Source organism: Lytechinus variegatus, chromosome 3, assembly GCF_018143015.1.
Source record: "Lytechinus variegatus isolate NC3 chromosome 3, Lvar_3.0, whole genome shotgun sequence".
Taxonomy (NCBI): Eukaryota; Metazoa; Echinodermata; class Echinoidea; order Temnopleuroida; family Toxopneustidae; genus Lytechinus; species Lytechinus variegatus.
The window spans coordinates 61,438,782-61,456,820 of NC_054742.1; the positions used below are offsets into that span (position 1 = coordinate 61,438,782).

Consider the following 18,039-nt stretch of genomic DNA (forward strand, 5'->3'; position numbering starts at 1 on the left):
TTGACAAGAAATATCCCCCGATCCAGAAACAACACAACACCTGTTTGCTTTCCTCTAAGTGTCTTACTTACCCTGCGAGGTTCCTAGTGTGTGATCATTCGAAGGACCGGTGTTGCTGCTTGGTGTTCTACCAAAGTAAATGGTCCAATCCATTTTGTCAGTATCAATATTGAACCAATCAAAAATTGGCTCTTCAAGGTGCAGAAGCCTGGAAAATGGGGAAAAATGTAAAAGTCTCAGGTATATGCTCTTACAGATATAGAACTTGCCTTATGTCACAAAGTTTATACCAAAATATTGACAGAACAAACAATATCTGTCTCTGACTGCAAGTCATCAGACAGCAAATGTGATATCATAATGGCTTTGGGTTCTCAGGAAATAAAGGGGAAGGATCGAGATCTCTAATATCTTATGTCAAAATTACTTCTAGCTTCGAACATGGTGTGTATTTGAAAAAAAGATGTACAAGGGGCAAGACAATGTCAATCAGAGGAGTAAATGTAAAATGACACCAGGGGAAGTAAGGAATAAGGGGATGAAGGGAACTATTCCTCCTCTCCCCTGTCTTTTTCTTCCTCCTCTCTCTCACCCTCTCCCTTTCAACCCACAATTCCAGGATATATAAATTTTTTATCAATTATGGGTCTGACGAGCGGTGCCAGATTTGACCCCAAAAATATGTATGGAGTGTTGCTGTGTAATCTTACCGCTGGGAGTGTCGAGGGGGCTGAAAAGGCCCCCATTTAGAGTTAAAACCTGGATCACTACAACTGTTAGGGTAATCTGTTTATTACATACCTGGTGGAGGACATGCCCCTACATCGATTCGTACTTCATCGATTGCCATAACAGAACCAGGGGTGGAGCCAACAGTTCCCTTAAAAGCAGCCTGTAAAACAAAAGAATTCAGAATTTTGTACAAAGCAGACATAAAATGAATGGAAGAACTGGAAGTTTGAATGTACATGTACAAAAAGAAGGAATACAGAGAATAAAAATAAAGATTAAGTGGAAGAGGGTGAAGAAGTGAAAGAAGTAGGAGGAGAAGAAGAATGAGGAGGAGAAGAAGGAGGAGGACGAGGAAAAATAAGTACAAGAATAAGGAGGAAAAGATACTAACAGAAGCACAGAAGAAGAAAAAGAAGTAAAAGTCAGAATAAAGAAGAAGTTGTATCGAGGAATAGTAGGAGGAGCAAGAAGAGGAAGAGGAAGCTTAAGAAGGAAAAGAGGAAGGTGATGGAAAAGATCAAATTACAGGAATGAAAAGAAGGAGAAGAATTGGCTTTTACATAGTGTGATTCAAGTCAATTACTGCTCAAAGGGCTTCACAATTTTTATTACCCAGTCACTGGATTCATAGATATTTTCGAAGCCTGATAGGCACGGTCTTGCTAAACCCATCACAATGACATGTGTTTCCTGCCGGTACCCCATTAGCACCTGGGTGAAAGTGGCAAAGTGTGGATTGATGCCTTGCCAAAGGATGCTAGGCCATGGTGGGATTCAAACATATGAACCTCTGATTAGAAGGCAGAAGAACTGCTACATCAGAAAAAGAGGAAGAAAAGAGGAATAAGGGATAAGAAGATTAAGAAGAACAGGGGGAGGGAAAGAAAGAAGAAGGAAGAAGAAACATCAATGATAAGAGTAGATGCATGTTTAAATCGAAAGAAAGAGAAAACATAAGGGAGAGAGTAAACAAATACCAAAGGAGTGATTCTGAAGTGGGTGATTTTTTATCATTATTGTATAATTGTAAATAATGATTTTTCATGTATTTGTTAATGTATAGACTTATTTTTAATAAGAACATCTTGCCTCAAAGCTGTACAAATCGGTCACAGTACTGCTGCCGAACCTCCATCCTTTGTAGCCTACAGGGGGCGCCACCCAGAGTGCATTAGAGTACGACCCAGAACGGCGAGAATGGATGGTCAGTGCACCGATTCCATCATGGTAGTAGAAAAACCGAAGACAGTGCGGTACAGAGGTAAGAACATATGTCGGGCTGAAGAGGATAGCGCTATCCCCATTCACAGGGTTAGCAGTGGTGTTAACCCAGGCATAGTAACCTTAATTATTAACAGAGAGAGAAAAAAACATCACCACCAACACCAACTTCATCAAGATCTGTATCATCACCACTACCACACACCATCATCACCATTGCCATCGTCATCATCCCTATATTTTATCATCATCAATACCATGTTCACTTTAACCATGACCAACATTTTAATATGCTATTCTACTCCTAGAGTATTGTGCCCAGTGGATTAGTCTTTTGACTTTGAAACAGAGGGTCGTAGGTTCAAATCCCAGCCATGGCGTAATTTCCTTCAGCAAGAAATTCATCCAGACTGTGCTGAACTCAACCCAGGTGAGGTGAATGGGTAAATGGCAAGAATCTATTCCTTGAAATGCCACCGCTCTGTGAAAGGCTGCGGGGTAATAATATCCAAGTCCTTCGGAAGCGCATAGGGACGTTATGACATAATGTGATATGCGTTATACAAGAACTGCGTTATTCTCAAATGGTATTGAAACCATACAAAACAAACAAGTCACCCTGAAATTACCTTCCTCCTGCCTTTAAATCAATCACCATGGCTCCATCTCTCCTACCACTGACAACAAATCTCTCCTCACCTGTATCAACCCCAACTGTTTTATCCACAGGAATGTCCTCGTGTTCTCTACCACGGCTCCTAGACCAATCAAAATCATCTTGAATCTTCTCTTGAGACCAACCACAGAAGTCCGTCTCAAACGAACACTTTTCTACAAAGAAAAAGAGAGAAAAGGTCCAATTTCATGCCATGCACTTGCCGCATAGTGCGCCACATGTCAGACCACAGAGGTCTGTAACAAAGACAAAGGTCAGGTGAACTCACTTGAAGAACTACAATCGATCAAAGATCAACTACAACTATGGAAAGCCAGTGACACCACCATCTATAGCCTATTCAAGGTATAGTTACATATATCATACTCACCATATCTCACCGACCACCTCAAAACCAACAATAGCATCTTTATCTTCAAAATGATATACAACTTGATGAAATTGATCATTAATAACCCATACAAATGTTTGATTGAATTCAGAAGACATTCACTGAGAGCTTTGGGGTTCACTCAGGCATGAGATGAGAACACCATGCAGTCTCAGTGAAATTTTAATGCAATCAGCAAAAAGGAGGTCAAAAAAAGTACTGTGTTTTGTCTTTCAATCAACTTAAACATCTTCAAATTTTTTAAATGAAAAAATTAATTACCCTTTCAGATAATTAATTTGTCGATAATTTCTTTTTGAAAACCATATTATTGTTTTGCTTAATCACAAGTGGCTGATCACATATGGTGTATAGTCACATCAGTGTATTGACAAATTAGTGATTTCCTCTTTCTAATGGACAAAATAATTTCCTTCATGTATATGAGAAATATGATATTCATGATTACCACATTTGAGATGGATCGGATTAATTGCAACTCCTTGTAAAAGAGGGCTCTAATAATTAATGTATTTGTGTGAGTCAACAATTCCACTCCTATTCATCCAGTTCTCCTGTGTATGGTAAACCCATTTTTCTGAAATTCATGGGCATTTGCAGCAGGCTTGTAAATAACATAAAATAATACTAATACTTACAATAATATGCAAAATATATAACACACTTTAAACATGCTTCAAACCACTAAACTTTAGTAAGAAACAAACATTCATTCTACTCTTTATAGTAAACTATTCCTATACCTACTTCAATTATCATCACATAGAAAGATAACACATTGCCAAAAATTGCCACTTACCGAGAGCTGGACAGCCTGCAGTTGGATCAAAGAAAACATCATCAATAGCGATATCACCCAAATCACCAACTCCACGGATAGCATTAAAAATGAGCTGCAAGATAAGATACAAAATTTGACTGTTTGAGTGCACACTGGTATCAAATTTACAATGCTCTGTCCTTTTCCATGTAATCATCATCATCATCATGCAAGTATTATCGGATCGAACCTACAAAGGTAGGGATAAATTTAGCTACCTCTAGACACTTTTGTGGCAATTCTAAATGAGAAACTCTGAACCCCTAAGTTTTCTTACCTTTCTTCCTTTGAGTCTTAAACATCTTTTAAGACTAACTTTGTTCTGTCTTAATGCCTCATAAATGATATTTTGTAATCATCCGCCCTATAAAAAATTTCTCTTAAACAAATAATCAACTGGTAAGCTCATGAATCTTGCCTAGTTGTATTTTGTACTTTATTAGATTTGTATTGATGTATAATTTGTCATTATTATACTCTTATTTTCTTCGAATAATGTCTTCACAATCATTTTTGTGAATGATGGTATCCATCAGCCTATCTAGAACAGTCCGGTCGCTTCTTCTTGGACATATACAGACAATAAAACTATGAGAACATGCTAGAGAATTGGATCACGTACCCCATAATTAAATTTGGACCCATGAATAAATTCAGAGACATTGTTGGGTCTGTCACTGACATAGTAAGCAGTGGAATACTTTGCATTACACAAGCTGAAATGAATAAAGATTTACCTGATAATGGTAATCAGCTACAATATCTATTTGCCTGTAAACCCATTCATCACGGAGTGTCCCAGTTTGCTTCCATCGTCTTTCTTGATAGCCATCAGGACTTTCTGAATAGATCTGCATTTAATTTTTATTAAGAAGAGACAAATTAAACAATGACTATTTCAAATGTACAAATACCTCACATCATCATCGAATCTAGGACAGGCATGTGTACTCATTCCTGCCCAGAACCATACAGGATTGGAACGATCTGCCCCCAGCAACTACATCAATGCAATACCTACACAAATTTAAGGCTGCTCTAAAATAATCACCGTCGAATCTGCACCCAACCACAGCATCATGGAACTCTAGTTCTATTGCTGTGTACCCGAGATGATGATGGCTTGTAGTTTCTAAGCACTGTATATATGACTCTATATTCTTTGTTTATATGACTCTATTTCTTTGAATGAAGGATTATATATAACCATAACACACAATAAAAGGAAATGTAAAAATAACCTTTTTTAAACGGAAACAAGGCAAGCGCCTTTCACTACATCAGTCGTGAGAAACATAATAAGACACCTGCATGCATTGAGTGATCTCACGCTTAAAACAAAGCGTTTTTTACAACTAGGTGTGATTATTTGCAACCGTTGCAATTGTATGCATACAAAATGGTCAGAAAGTTAATTCATATTTTCCAATTACTCCCCTCCCCAATTCATTAACTTTTCTTCTGCTTTTTTTTCCCTCTCCTTTATTATTATTTTCTCTTTCCATTTTTTCTGTTTCTTTGCCCCTTGGATCTGCCAAGTAAAGGTGCCGTAAAGGTGCCGTCTTTACTTAAGAAAACTATCATGGCACAATAACTGAGAATCGGTTAACTGAGAAAGAGGGACATATCTAGCAAATGACAACGCACTGGCTAAAAATGCAATTTCAATGCACAGGCAGTGCATTCATCGTGCGCCACTTACATATGTGTGACAGTACTTTAAAGGACAAGTCCACCCCAACAAAAACTTGACTTGAATAAAAAGAGAAAAATTCAACAAACATAACACTGGAAATTTGATCAAAATCGGATGTAAAATAAGACAGTTATGACATTTTAAAGTTTCGCTTCATTTCACAAAATAGTTATATGCACATCTCGGTCGGTATGCAAATGAAGGAACTGATGACATCACTCAGTATTTCTTTTGTATATTATTATATAAAATATGAATTATTTTGATTTTCTCACGATTGTCAAGTGAAATGAAGTTTCATTCATCCCTGAACATGTGGAATTCCATTATTTTAACATTTTGTGCTTCAGGCAAGTAGGTCCTAATCGTCAAATTTGTAAAAAATGAAATATTGTATAATTCAAACAATAAAAAACAAAAGAAATAGTGAGTGAGTGACATCATTGACTCTCTCATTTGGATGTAACTGGCTCGTTCATATAACTATTTTGTTAAAAATAAGCGAAACTTTGAAATGTCATAACTTTCTTATTTTACATCCGATTTTGATGAAATTTTCAGCATTGTGCTTGTCTGATTTTTCTCTATTGATGCAAATGAACATTATTTCTGAGGTGGACTTGACCTTTAAATTTGATGAAGTAGTAGTAACAGAGTAAAATAGTGAATTTCTTTTAAAACAGGTGAACCAGCAACAGGAACATAAACAGCAACAGCATTCTCTCAAGTTTCAAGAGATCGAGGCATGATCCATCTGGTCTAGACCAGATGTCTGAATCATCTACAGGCCATAACAAGATGATGCAAAGACCTCCAGCAAGATTGGACCTACAAGAGGGAATGAGAAACTACCAGTAACTTTGGAAAGGATTAACACAATGCAAGACCTAGTCTGCTCCTCTTTCTATAGTCATGCAATGTCAATGGTATAGAGATTTTTCCGCAAAAAAGCAAGATGCTGACTAGCATCAAACAGGCAATAACTGTTGGCTGAATGGAATCATGGGTATCTCTCAAGTTGGCTGATATGTTCCTGCATGTACCAATTCCTGATTCAAGTGTTTGAGTTGAACTTATTCTTTTTACCCTATACTAGTACTACTCTTCCATCAACTTTGATTCATGTTACATTCTTTACATCTACCATACCTCTAATTCGCCCATAGTTTGTCCATACATGTGGAGCCAGAACTGGAAGCAGGCACCATTCGGTGTGGCAGAGATTTGGACAGAACGAAGCAGGGCGTTGAACCCGGGAGATCCAGAAGATGACTCGAAGTACAAATAATGCCCTTGAACTATCAAAGGAAAGAAACATATACACTACTCAACAAAACTCTGTTCCCAATTACCATGAGGATTGTGATGATGGAAAATATAGTTATAAAGAATATGATGATGATAAAGCAGACTTGTTGATGATGATGATAATGAACAAGAATAGAATAGAAGAAGTAGAAGAAGAAAAAAAAGAGAATGAAAAAGGAAAAGAAAAAATGTAGAAGAGGAAGAGGAGAATGAAAAGAAAAGAAGAAGACAAAGAAGACGAGGAAGAAGAACAAGAAGAAAAAGAGAATGAAAAAGAAGTAGAACAAAAACAAGAAGACAAAGAAGAAGTAGAGGTGATGATAATGACTACAATGATGATAATAATTTTTATTTTTGATGATGTGGTGGTGATGATGATGAAGATCATGATTACCATGATGATGATGGTGGTGGTGGTGGTGATGATGATAGTGATGGTGGTGGTGATAATAATAATGATGATGGTGATAATGATGATGATAAAGATGATAATAATAATGATGATGATGATGATGAAGCAGAGGAAGATAATGATAAGATATATATATATATATATAAAGGGTGATGAGGCAAAAATATATATACAAATATCATTATTACAAAAAATATAACATTTCCAATTATTTACAATTTGTTGGGTCTGACTCTGAACTCAATATTCTAATTAACATAGAAATCCATATGTTACAGTTTGTTTAACATTTTCGTTAGATATTTATTTACAACCATAGGTCTAATTCAGAATCTCTTGTGATAACAATTGCACAAAAGTCATCTTTATTTGGTGTGGGGAAAATAGTAACAACAAAGAGTGTCGCTAAAGCATGCACATAATACGCCCGCCTGTAATACAAAAAATGGAGTTATTGGTCAAGTATAAAAAAGTGAAAGGTGGCGACTTCACCTTTGACCTTCTGGCCCCAAAATCAATAGAATTCCTGGGATCTATGCTAGTACCACACACACCAATTTATATGAGGCTAGATTAAGTTCAACTAAAATTATCACGTTAACAAGGACTTCAGAAGGGTAAGATGAAAACATGTCACTGTGACCTTGACCTTTGACTTTTTGACCTCTAAATGAAGAGGCTTCCTGGGATTCATGCTAGTATCATACACACAAGATTATGTGAGTCTAGGTTGAGTCAAATTAAAGTTATCGCGTTTTCAAGGACAGACAGACGGATGGACACCGAGCGTGATACCATAATACGTCCGGTCTATGACGGACATATGAAAATGAGTTGAAGACTAAAAAAAAACATTCTATGGCTGCCAGGGGAAAACTTTGTACAAAAATTGTCAAATCTTTAAGAACTTGTATTACATTTGTGGAGCACATGCAGCCAAATTCATGCCCGGATCTAGGGATACACAATAAAAAATTGTAACACATGCTTTGAAGTGAATATTTTTTGGCAGAAGGGGTGGGGGGTTGTCTGGGGTTGGATCTTTTAAAAAAAGTAGAATGTTTATGGTCATCAGTTTTAATTTAGAAACTTTTCTTTCTTATGAGAGTTAGGAGCCAATTGTGTCCTTTTAGAAAGAACTTTTTTGTTCACTTGGCATAGCCCAATAACTTTTTACCCCTCTTAACCCACACTAGTGCTGCAGCCGAACCGCCGAACCGAACTGAAGTTCGCCGAACTTGGCACTTCCGAACCGGACCGAACCGAACCGAACTCAAAGGCCTGGTTCGGAAGTTCGGTAAAAAAAAAGTATGTTTGAATGTAATGCGTAAATGTGATGACTACATAGATTTAAGTATAAAATCAATAAAATATATATTGGTTAGTGATTGTGCACAAAGAGAATTCCACTCAATATATTTTTAAAATCCACTATGATAGCTCCCATCTTGTCTTTGATTGAACTGTTATCAACTTAAGAATATTTTATTAACATAAATATATTTTTTCTTGATAAAATGAGGGGGCATTTTGAAGCTAAACTCGGTATAAAAGTGTGGTGTAATTACGTATTGCCGTAATCGATCGTGATTGTAATCGGACCTAATCATTTTGTATTTAATAAAGAAAAAGAATCAGACATAAATTCATTCCTCGTAAATGACAAAGTATGACAGTTTCGGTCTCGTGTTTGATTAAATTTTTATCATTTTCAATTTTTTTATAAACATGAATAGGCCTGGGAGTAAACATCGATTGATCGAATGGTTCGATTGGCATGCCGCCAATCACCAATCGATTAGCAAAATTTACACTAATCGAATGTTCGGCAGATCCCGATTATGACGTTGGGATACCTCTAATACCCAAGTAATAAAAATAAAATGACAAGAAAACAATGATGACAGCTGTTTTTTACAGGTTTAAAAATTATGTTACCGAGGTAATGTTTCAAAAATTATCAATGATTGTATCACATTCACAGTTACATACCAACATGATAGCGCTCCGAAAATGTTAATCCCACCCGACCTTGCCCTCATACACAAAATAAGTCATTGTGTGCGTGCACAATAATAAGTAAACACATAACCAGCTCACTTGAGCTGATTGGACCTTCGGATAGCCAATGAAACTTTGGGAAACAAAGAAGCGGAAGGCATGTGGTTCCCTTATCAGGAAAGGTCATGACTTCAGAAATGAATTGACCCCTCCCCCATCTGTGTGTGTGTGTGCGTGTGAGGGAAAGAGAGAGGGAAGGATAGGGGGTGGGAGCCGGAGAATTTCTTTCATGTTTCAGAACAATGCAACCTTTTTTATATCCCCCTCAACCAATGAAAACTACATTCCAACACGCGCCCGCCTTCACCAGTACTTTCTCGACTAGTCTCCAAAAATAGACCCAGTTATACATGTAGGTTCAAATGATAAAAAAATCGTTATTTTGAAAGGTATTTCACATGAAATATTTTTTTTAATACATGTGTAGCATCGTGGGCAGTGCCACAAGTGGAGGCGGGGACATGGTGTGGGCAAGGGATGAAAATTTTCAAGTGAAATGCTCCACCTGGGCTCAGTCTCAAAGAATATACTTCATGAATGAGTTGTTTACGTCTTTGGACTCGGCGGGGCTGATTCATTTATATGCAGGGGTGTGGCACTTGGAGGGATGAATGCATAATACCAGGGTACCAGTATTAATTTAGGAAAGATTTTCATTGGGACAATAAACTGAAAGATTTAATCTCATTTCATGAAGTTTCTTTTGATATAAAAAAATCATGGAGAAGGGGGAAAAGGGCCTCATTTATGCTAAACATGTGACTTTGATGGAGATTTCTTCATGGGGGGGGGGTCACCATAAAGTAGGACAACTATTGTGACTTAAAAGACGTAATTCCCGACGAACAATCGAATCATTCAATTATTTTTCCAGGAAATAATCGAATGGTAATAATGACAATCGTCCCAGGCCTAAACATGAATACATTTTTTCCTTATAAAATGTGGGGACATTTTAAGCTTAACTCAGTTAAAAAGTGTAGTTGAATTACGTATTGCTGTAATCGGATGTACATTTAATTGAAAAGACATAAATTAATTCCTTGTGACTGACAAGTATATTCCACCTTCTGAAATTTCCATATTAATATAAAAGATAAATAAATAAGAGATGAAGGAATGAGGGTGAAAAAAACAAAAAAGATAAAAATTCAAACCAAATCAACGCATGTTCCCTGATCGATGTTCCGGAAATGGTTGGTAAGGAAAGTTGAAACAGGAAGTCCAAACAACCTGCTCTCGGTCGCTATTATACAGGTAAAATTCGTATTCCAAACTTGAAACGTTTTTCCATTGTCAATATTTTCTTAAAAGTGGTTTAATCTGGCCAATTACTGAGAATGAAATGATAAATTATCAGTTCCGTCTTAGTTCTGACGATCAACGCCGAGTGATTTCACAACACTAAAATATGCAGTACAGTCCCATGTACTCATTTTCGTGTTAGAAATATGTTTGAAGTCACGTAGCGTCCATCTTTCTGGACCAAGAATGGACTGATATTTATCTTTTTAAAGTAATTCATTGACCAGATTTTACCACTTTTCAGAAAATAGGTACTTTCTAAAACACTCGTATTCTTTGGAATGTGAATTTTACCGGTATAATAACAGTTGAGTGGAGGTTGTTTGTCTACTATTTCGACATTCCCGATCAACACTTTCCAATTTGAGAAGCTGCGTTGGCAATGACATCGTAATCGATCATGATCATAGCTACATGAAATAATCGTGAAAAAAAATATTCTGATCTTTGTAATTCTGTTTCTGTCCTGATTCTCTCATTATCAATATTTTTTTCTTCTTTTGATTTTTTTTATTTTCATTTTAAAAATGAAAGTAGAAATGACTTATTTTTTGTTAATTAAAACAAAAGAAAGTTCAACAATTATCTTAACTATTCTTTTTAGAAACAAAATTTATTATTAATACATGACGGATCATGCACGAGATTACTTGTTTGTAGGTCGGCGGTCTTTATTTTTTGTGTTAAATTTTATTTGGCATTTATTGCCGAACCCCGAACCGAACCAAAGTTCGGAAAAAAATTGCCGAACCGAACCGAACCCGAACATGCCGCCTGACTTGCAGCACTAACCCACACCCAAGCAAAATTTAAGAAATTCTGGATCTGCCCTTGCAAATGTTGTCTTACATGAGTCTGTAGTATGGTCAACTCTTGGGCCTGTACCACGGGTTGGTGTTCCTGACCGGCGTCTTTGCCAGTCCAGCTTATCATCTGGACCGGCATTTGGAACGTTGCTCCATCCACACCAGTTGACATCAAAATCACAATTAATGGTTTCTTGGTTGGATGGATCTGCTGCTTCTGGTTTATCTGTGGGGGGTGTTTCACAAAGATTGAAAAATCACACTTACTATACATACCCAGTATATACGTGTCTGCACGCATCAGCACATTGGTCAGATCATGTCCATGGGAAGCACTGTGCCACAGATTTAATGAGATTATGTGTGAAATATGAATATGTTTGCACTACAACTTTTTGTGAAACATCCCCCCCCCCTCCCTTACACAGAAGGCAAAATTTTTAAAAGTACATTATATGTAAATTGGGAGACTAAGTCAATTATAGGTAAAGTAGGAGAATAAGTACATGTATAAAGCTCAAGTAAAAGTTAAGTAAAGTAGCAATGTAAGTAGCATTAGTAGGGGAAGTAGGGGGTAGTAGGAGTAGTAAAAACAACATTCTGACTATTAGAAGAATGGATGCTGGTAGTATTGGATCAATGCAATGAGGTGTAAAGATCATCCTTACAATCAATGACTAAATATTGTGTTAAGGGTGCTAAGGGTACTCAATTCGTTTGAACTTTTTACACTGATATACAATCAAACATGCACTACAGGTATATTAGAACGTAGATTTCATTTAAAAAAGATTTCAGCAGAAAGGTCAAATGAGCTTCAAATACCTGATATTGCTGTGACATCTTTACATTTCAAGGGGTGTTTCATAGATGAGTTTTTGACTGACTTTACAACTGGTGATCCCTTTTTTTGGTAAATGATGAACTGCAAATTTTCAATGGTATTGATTTATTGATCTAGCTTCGAAGAAATGATCACCAGTGGTTCGTAAAATCGCTTTTAACTTAAGAACAGAATGAAAAACCCACCAGGAGCATTGTTGCTTTCATACCTGTACAGGAAGCTTGCAATGGCCATTGAGCTGTACAAACATGTAGTTTTTATACAATATAAAAGCATCCAGATGACAATTTAGAAGGTAAGGGTTTTCATCTTTGAATACAATTCATATAACTTTTTTTTTTCAAATCAAAACTTAAAATCACAGACATGTTGGTACATGTATTTTGCATGTTGAATCAAAGTGCTATATACATTTCCTGCTGAAAAGGGCGACACTTCTTGCATGTTCTCAGCATTGTCACCACTGCAGTGACAATTCAGTAACACTCCACATCAGCAACAGTGAGGTCGATGACGCGTTACAATGTAAAATGTTTTGTCATACAACAAACAAGAGAAATGATCTCACATTTACAAGTTCCTGCCTCGACATTCAAATCATCCAATGCAATGTCTCCATACAGAAAGTAGCCCAATACTGCCTCCACTCTGATCTGTAAAGAATAAAAAATATATATGTTTCCATCTTTTAAAACACACTCATTAAATTCTGCCAGGTTCTGAGGTTTCGCTCAACTACCTTTGATGCAGGACTCCCAAAATCATTTAAAAGATATTAGAAGGAACAGAAGATAAATTGTACAAAAACTGAAATTATTCCCATGCACTGGTATCTTTTCCTCAATTGAATATCTGCCGAATGTGAATGAATAAAATTCATAAATTGACAATGTGATTGAAACATAAAGATCAGTCTTCCCATGCAAATGTGCATACTTCAGAAGACACTCTCTATCAACTTGTATTCATTTGTACATAAAATCTTCATGAAAAATTCAATTATAAATGAATTATGAATATTTCAAATGTATTTAAGTTGCCAATTTGAAGAATACTGGCTGATAATATCAATGCTGAAATGTGGAGTGTGTAATGACTTCTATACACAAGATTACAAAGCATTTTCAATTTGAAATAAACAAGGTTGAGAGATCTAGAATACACACGTTATCTTAATGATAAATTAAGATTACATCAATGACGACTTATGTTTTGGTAAGTCTAAAGAGTGTTACTAAACATGTTCAGATAGAACTAATGATCATATAATAAAACATAGGATGCGTAAAATATGGGCAAAATTTTCAATAAAATGTCCCAATCCATTATTTGCAAATAAAGGGGTGCAAACTATAATCTTTTATATGATTTAGCCAATACAAGATGGATGACCAATGCGTAATTCTCAAAAAAACAAAGGACCATGCCCATCATATTGTATCCCTTCTTGGAGCTGACAAGGATAATATACATTGTACATACCATCAATGTTTGTCCTGTTTGAGGTGTTGTAGTCGTCTATTAGAGGAAAAGAACACATATTGGGGTTATTTCTTTTTATGTAGTTGCAACATCATTTCATGTATTTATCTTGTCATGTCTTTTCAGCGAAAAACTTTGATACATTTTAGAAGGAGCAAAATGGAATATTCAACAAGAAGAACTTTATATGTTAGAGATAATCATTGAAACTAAAGATATTTGCTAACACACAAACCTAGAGAAGAAAAATATTATAATTCAAAAATTTGAAATGTAAGTGAAACCAACATCACAGCCAAGTTAAGGCTCAGCAACTGTTTATTCCGGGTGAACTAGTGAGATGTTCTGTTTTTTTTTTTATCAAGTCTACATAGTGCATGTTATCATAGATTTCTTTTGTAAATGTGCCCGACTCAACAATGCCATGACATAATACTAAATAATCCCGCAGAGATGCAAATTTTCTGAACTCTGGTACAAAGGAACGGGCAGCATCCATAATTATACATAAATAGCATTGAATAAAGTCCTACATGTAGTGTCATTTATCTATATTTGCACTCTCCACTCAGGAATTAATGGGTCACCGGTTTGTTGGAGCATAGTTTGCTAAAGTTCCTTTGGCGGTTCATATCTTGGATATAAGTGATGTAATAGTGCAAAAAAACAATAAGGGTCTGAATGTGAGAGAAACAAATGTTCTACGAGGTGGTCATCATCAATGTCATCATTAATATACATGCTCTAGCTACTGCAAAATCTGATGCTTGACAAAGAGTACTTTAATTTGCACCACTGAACTTACTGTGCCATCACTTGGAGCCAGCACTCCAAACTGGCCCTCTAACCACGTTGACTGGTCAGGGTTTTGTTGACCATTGAGTCGCCATCGATACGTCTCTTCTTTTGTATCCTCATCGATGACAATGAAGTTAAGCTCACCAACAGTAGAGCCATACATATGGTACCAGAATGTAAAGCAGGCAGTGGTGTCGTCATATTTGAATGCAGGCGACAGCAGCCAGGCGGAATATCCAACTGTCGCAGAGTTACTCTCAAAATAGATGAAATAACCTGGAAAAAGAAAAGAAAAGAAAGAGGAAATCTTACTTTGAAAATCAACTGAATTTCTGAGATTACAAAATTTGTGATTTTGTCATCTCTAGTATTGCCCAAATCTAATTGAAAAAATTACCAGTGTACAATGATGCCAACCAATTAAAAAATTTAAGACTTTCGTAAACACAAAACATTGCAATTGTAACCAATATTGACTTGAAGAGCAACTTTGCTCATCCATATCAATTAAGCAAGGATGCAAGGCTGTAGGCTACTTTTTTTAAGACCATTTACAAAAAAATAAACCCACAATAGTCAGCCAAAATTAATGTTTAGATTTTCATATTATGAAAAAGCAGCTTCAGGTTTTAAAGTGATCTATAACTTGTTGAAATTCTTTAGTTGTAACCCATAAAGTACTTCATCTAACAAAAATAAAATAAGGGAAATATGCATCAAAGTAGAGCTCATTTATACTCAAGCATGAAACATACTGTTCTAGACCTACTGAAACTTTTAGCATTCCAGGAAAATATAATCTCACAAAATAGTTGTTACTTCATTTCGTCTGGATCTCATCACTTCATTATCTGTCAGAAGATGGAGGAAGCATTACTCATTCAGATGAGCTTACTGTTAATTCTCTTTTGATTTTGAAGCCACAAAATCTATTTTTAGCTAAATAAATTCAATTTAATTATAAATTAAAGCAGACTTTCCTTGGAGACTCATCGTGGGTTTCAAGGTTTATCCTACAAATGATTTATTTTTACCCTGCGGTGTTCCAGTGGTATGATCAACGGATGGACCAGTCCTCCATGTCGAGGTAGCACCTGCTAGTCTTAACCAGTCTGAATAATCACCATACTGTGTATTCTCCCATAGGCACTGGCTACCCTCAAAATCACAGGATACTACAAGGAAGAGGGAAATTTAAATAATCCATTCTCACATTGCCTGTTACAGAATGTTAATTTGGATTGTAATCAAATGACTAGCTGAAATATATAACGTAACCAGTCATTTACTCTTGCTAACATAAAAATAAACTGCTTATTACTATGATTATAACTACTTCAATTGACCAGTTATAAGTTTGAGAGGTTGGTTTTATCAAATAACCAAGATCGACATCACTATAATATTATCAAACAAAAATACATATCATTTTACTTGGGCATTACAATCACTCACACTTCTTACATTTTGAAACAAATAACTGTGTTCAAACTGTATTATATCTCACGTGGGTATTTCTTACTAATACCCTTTTATATAATTTGGGGCAATTTATCATTGACAGCCTATTCGATAGGCTTAACTTGCTTAAATTTAGCACACAAAAAATTCTTTTACCGGTACTCGTAAATTTACCCTATGATATAAATTTGCAATTTAGCATGTGGTAACAGTCTTTAAAGGTTTTATCATGTTGCTTATTCAGGGATTTTCATGGACGATTTTGTTCATAATTTTTTTCAACCTTTAAACAAAATATACTGATGCATAATTATAGGATAAGTAGGTGTGGTAATTTGTAATCTTTCTTTTGAAGCAATAATGTATGAAAGTGCACTGCATCAAAGGCTCTAGTTTTAACTATCAAATGCAGTCATCATATCCCGAGTGGGTGGCATACAATTATTAAACTCTTGTTGCTTATGATGGTCCACACATTGTGTGTGACTGAATTAGTCTTGAACTACACAAGTTGATATGAAAAGTGGATGTAAAAACTTCCTATCCAATGCCTCCATGATGATTTGAAACTCACCGTTATTTTAGTCTTTGGCAAATGCTTTGCTGATACTGGCAGAGGTTTGTAAAATTCAAACGCACCTAATAATTGGTGTGCAAATATTCTGATTGATTTCAATTCAGCACAATGTTCACAAATTACCCCCATTTTGCTGTGATTCAAATGGACTGAACACAGTTATATAATACATGTACATGGACATGACTACACTGCACAAATATTCTGCTGAACATATTCCATTTTTATGTCATATTCTGAATTCTATGGCATCTGAAAAGTAATCCTTTCATATTTAAAGTAGAGATTTCTTCCATGATATTCCATCTAAATGATATGAAAAAAAAATTGAAAACAGACAATGAATTTTTCCACTTCTCCCACAATGGGAGTTTCCCGGGCCCTTTTCTCAAATATTATTTTCTGTAACCATAATATACTTACAGTCATGTCCGCAGCGGCCACTCCTAAAATCAACATCGTCTATAGCAATGTCCCCCGTCTCCTTGTTGTTTCCTACAGATGCTTCAAACACAAGACGATATCGTTTGAGGGTGGGTACTTCAGCTTGTTTTCCAAACCATCTATCACCAAGATTACCGGATATTGTTACTATTTCAGTCTGTGTGCCATCAATATCATACTGTATGGAAGAACAAAGAACAATTTTGAACAATTGTGATGAGCAATTAAAGCAGATACGAACCAATAGCACCATCTCCAGTCCTCAACTACTCATACCTGGCCAGTTTCTTGACCCATAATGCTAGTGTAGTCTAGTAATATAGACCCACTTGAATGTTAACATGCTAATTAACTAGTCAATACATTTATACCGTAATAATGTTACCAAGTAGCAAAACAAACAATTATTTTTCCTCTCAAAACATTTTAGTTTCTCTATACAAATACAATTATAGGTCAATTTATTCTCTGTAGTATTAGTTGATATCTGAAAACGTATATTTTAAAACTATGTATTCATAACATACAGTCAATGAGAGACCACACACAGTTCACTCCCCCTTTAAAGCAAGAAAGATTCAAAGTAAGAGCAAGGAAGAAATGCCCCAAACTCATTTTTAATGCAGAACATATTTCAACATCCTCTGTTCTTCACAACCTTAGAACCTTCAACCAGTGTCATCAACCACTTTACAAGTAAAAGCAGACTGATTGTGACCTCATGAACATGGTGTACCATGGCATCGACCAATCACAGCGTGCAGTGCCTGCACCAGCGGGCGCCAAGCACCAGCATGAGCACTGATTGGCTGGCAGCATCTGTCAATCACAGTGCTGCTCATACCAGAGTGGAGCAAGACAATAGCGTGCAGCTGGGCGCAACGGCCCCTTGTCTTTGTTCATTGAGACAACCAATTACTACTCTTCTACTCAATGGTATACCTTAATGGGATAAAGTGACCTCCGTCAAGGCACTTTATTTTATTGTTGTACACGATGAGAGAA

The 18,039-nt window shown here is 36.1% G+C and overlaps 2 protein-coding genes across 2 annotated transcripts in view; both read right to left on the reverse strand.

Annotated features, from left to right (window-relative positions):
- LOC121412105 (MAM and LDL-receptor class A domain-containing protein 1-like) overlaps positions 1–889 on the reverse strand; it is a 16,589-nt gene extending 15,700 nt beyond the window's left edge. Inside the window, exons 1-2 of the mRNA XM_041605012.1 lie at positions 802–889; positions 72–208 (exon numbers count right to left, since the gene is read on the reverse strand). Of these exons, the coding sequence (XP_041460946.1) occupies positions 72–208; positions 802–815 (151 nt within the window). The 5' untranslated portion in view covers positions 816–889. The remainder of the gene's footprint in view (positions 1–71; positions 209–801) is intronic.
- On the reverse strand, positions 820–17,287 carry LOC121412106 (MAM and LDL-receptor class A domain-containing protein 1-like). The gene is made up of 12 exons (XM_041605013.1): positions 17,014–17,287; positions 15,587–15,727; positions 14,560–14,828; positions 13,755–13,790; positions 12,841–12,925; positions 11,472–11,654; positions 6,686–6,834; positions 4,578–4,691; positions 3,820–3,913; positions 2,653–2,784; positions 1,835–2,075; positions 820–892 (listed from the first exon to the last, which is right to left on the reverse strand). Exons 1-12 carry the CDS (start codon positions 17,285–17,287, stop codon positions 820–822), a joined length of 1,791 nt encoding a protein of 596 aa, XP_041460947.1.
- Between the last annotated feature and the right edge of the window lie 752 nt (positions 17,288–18,039).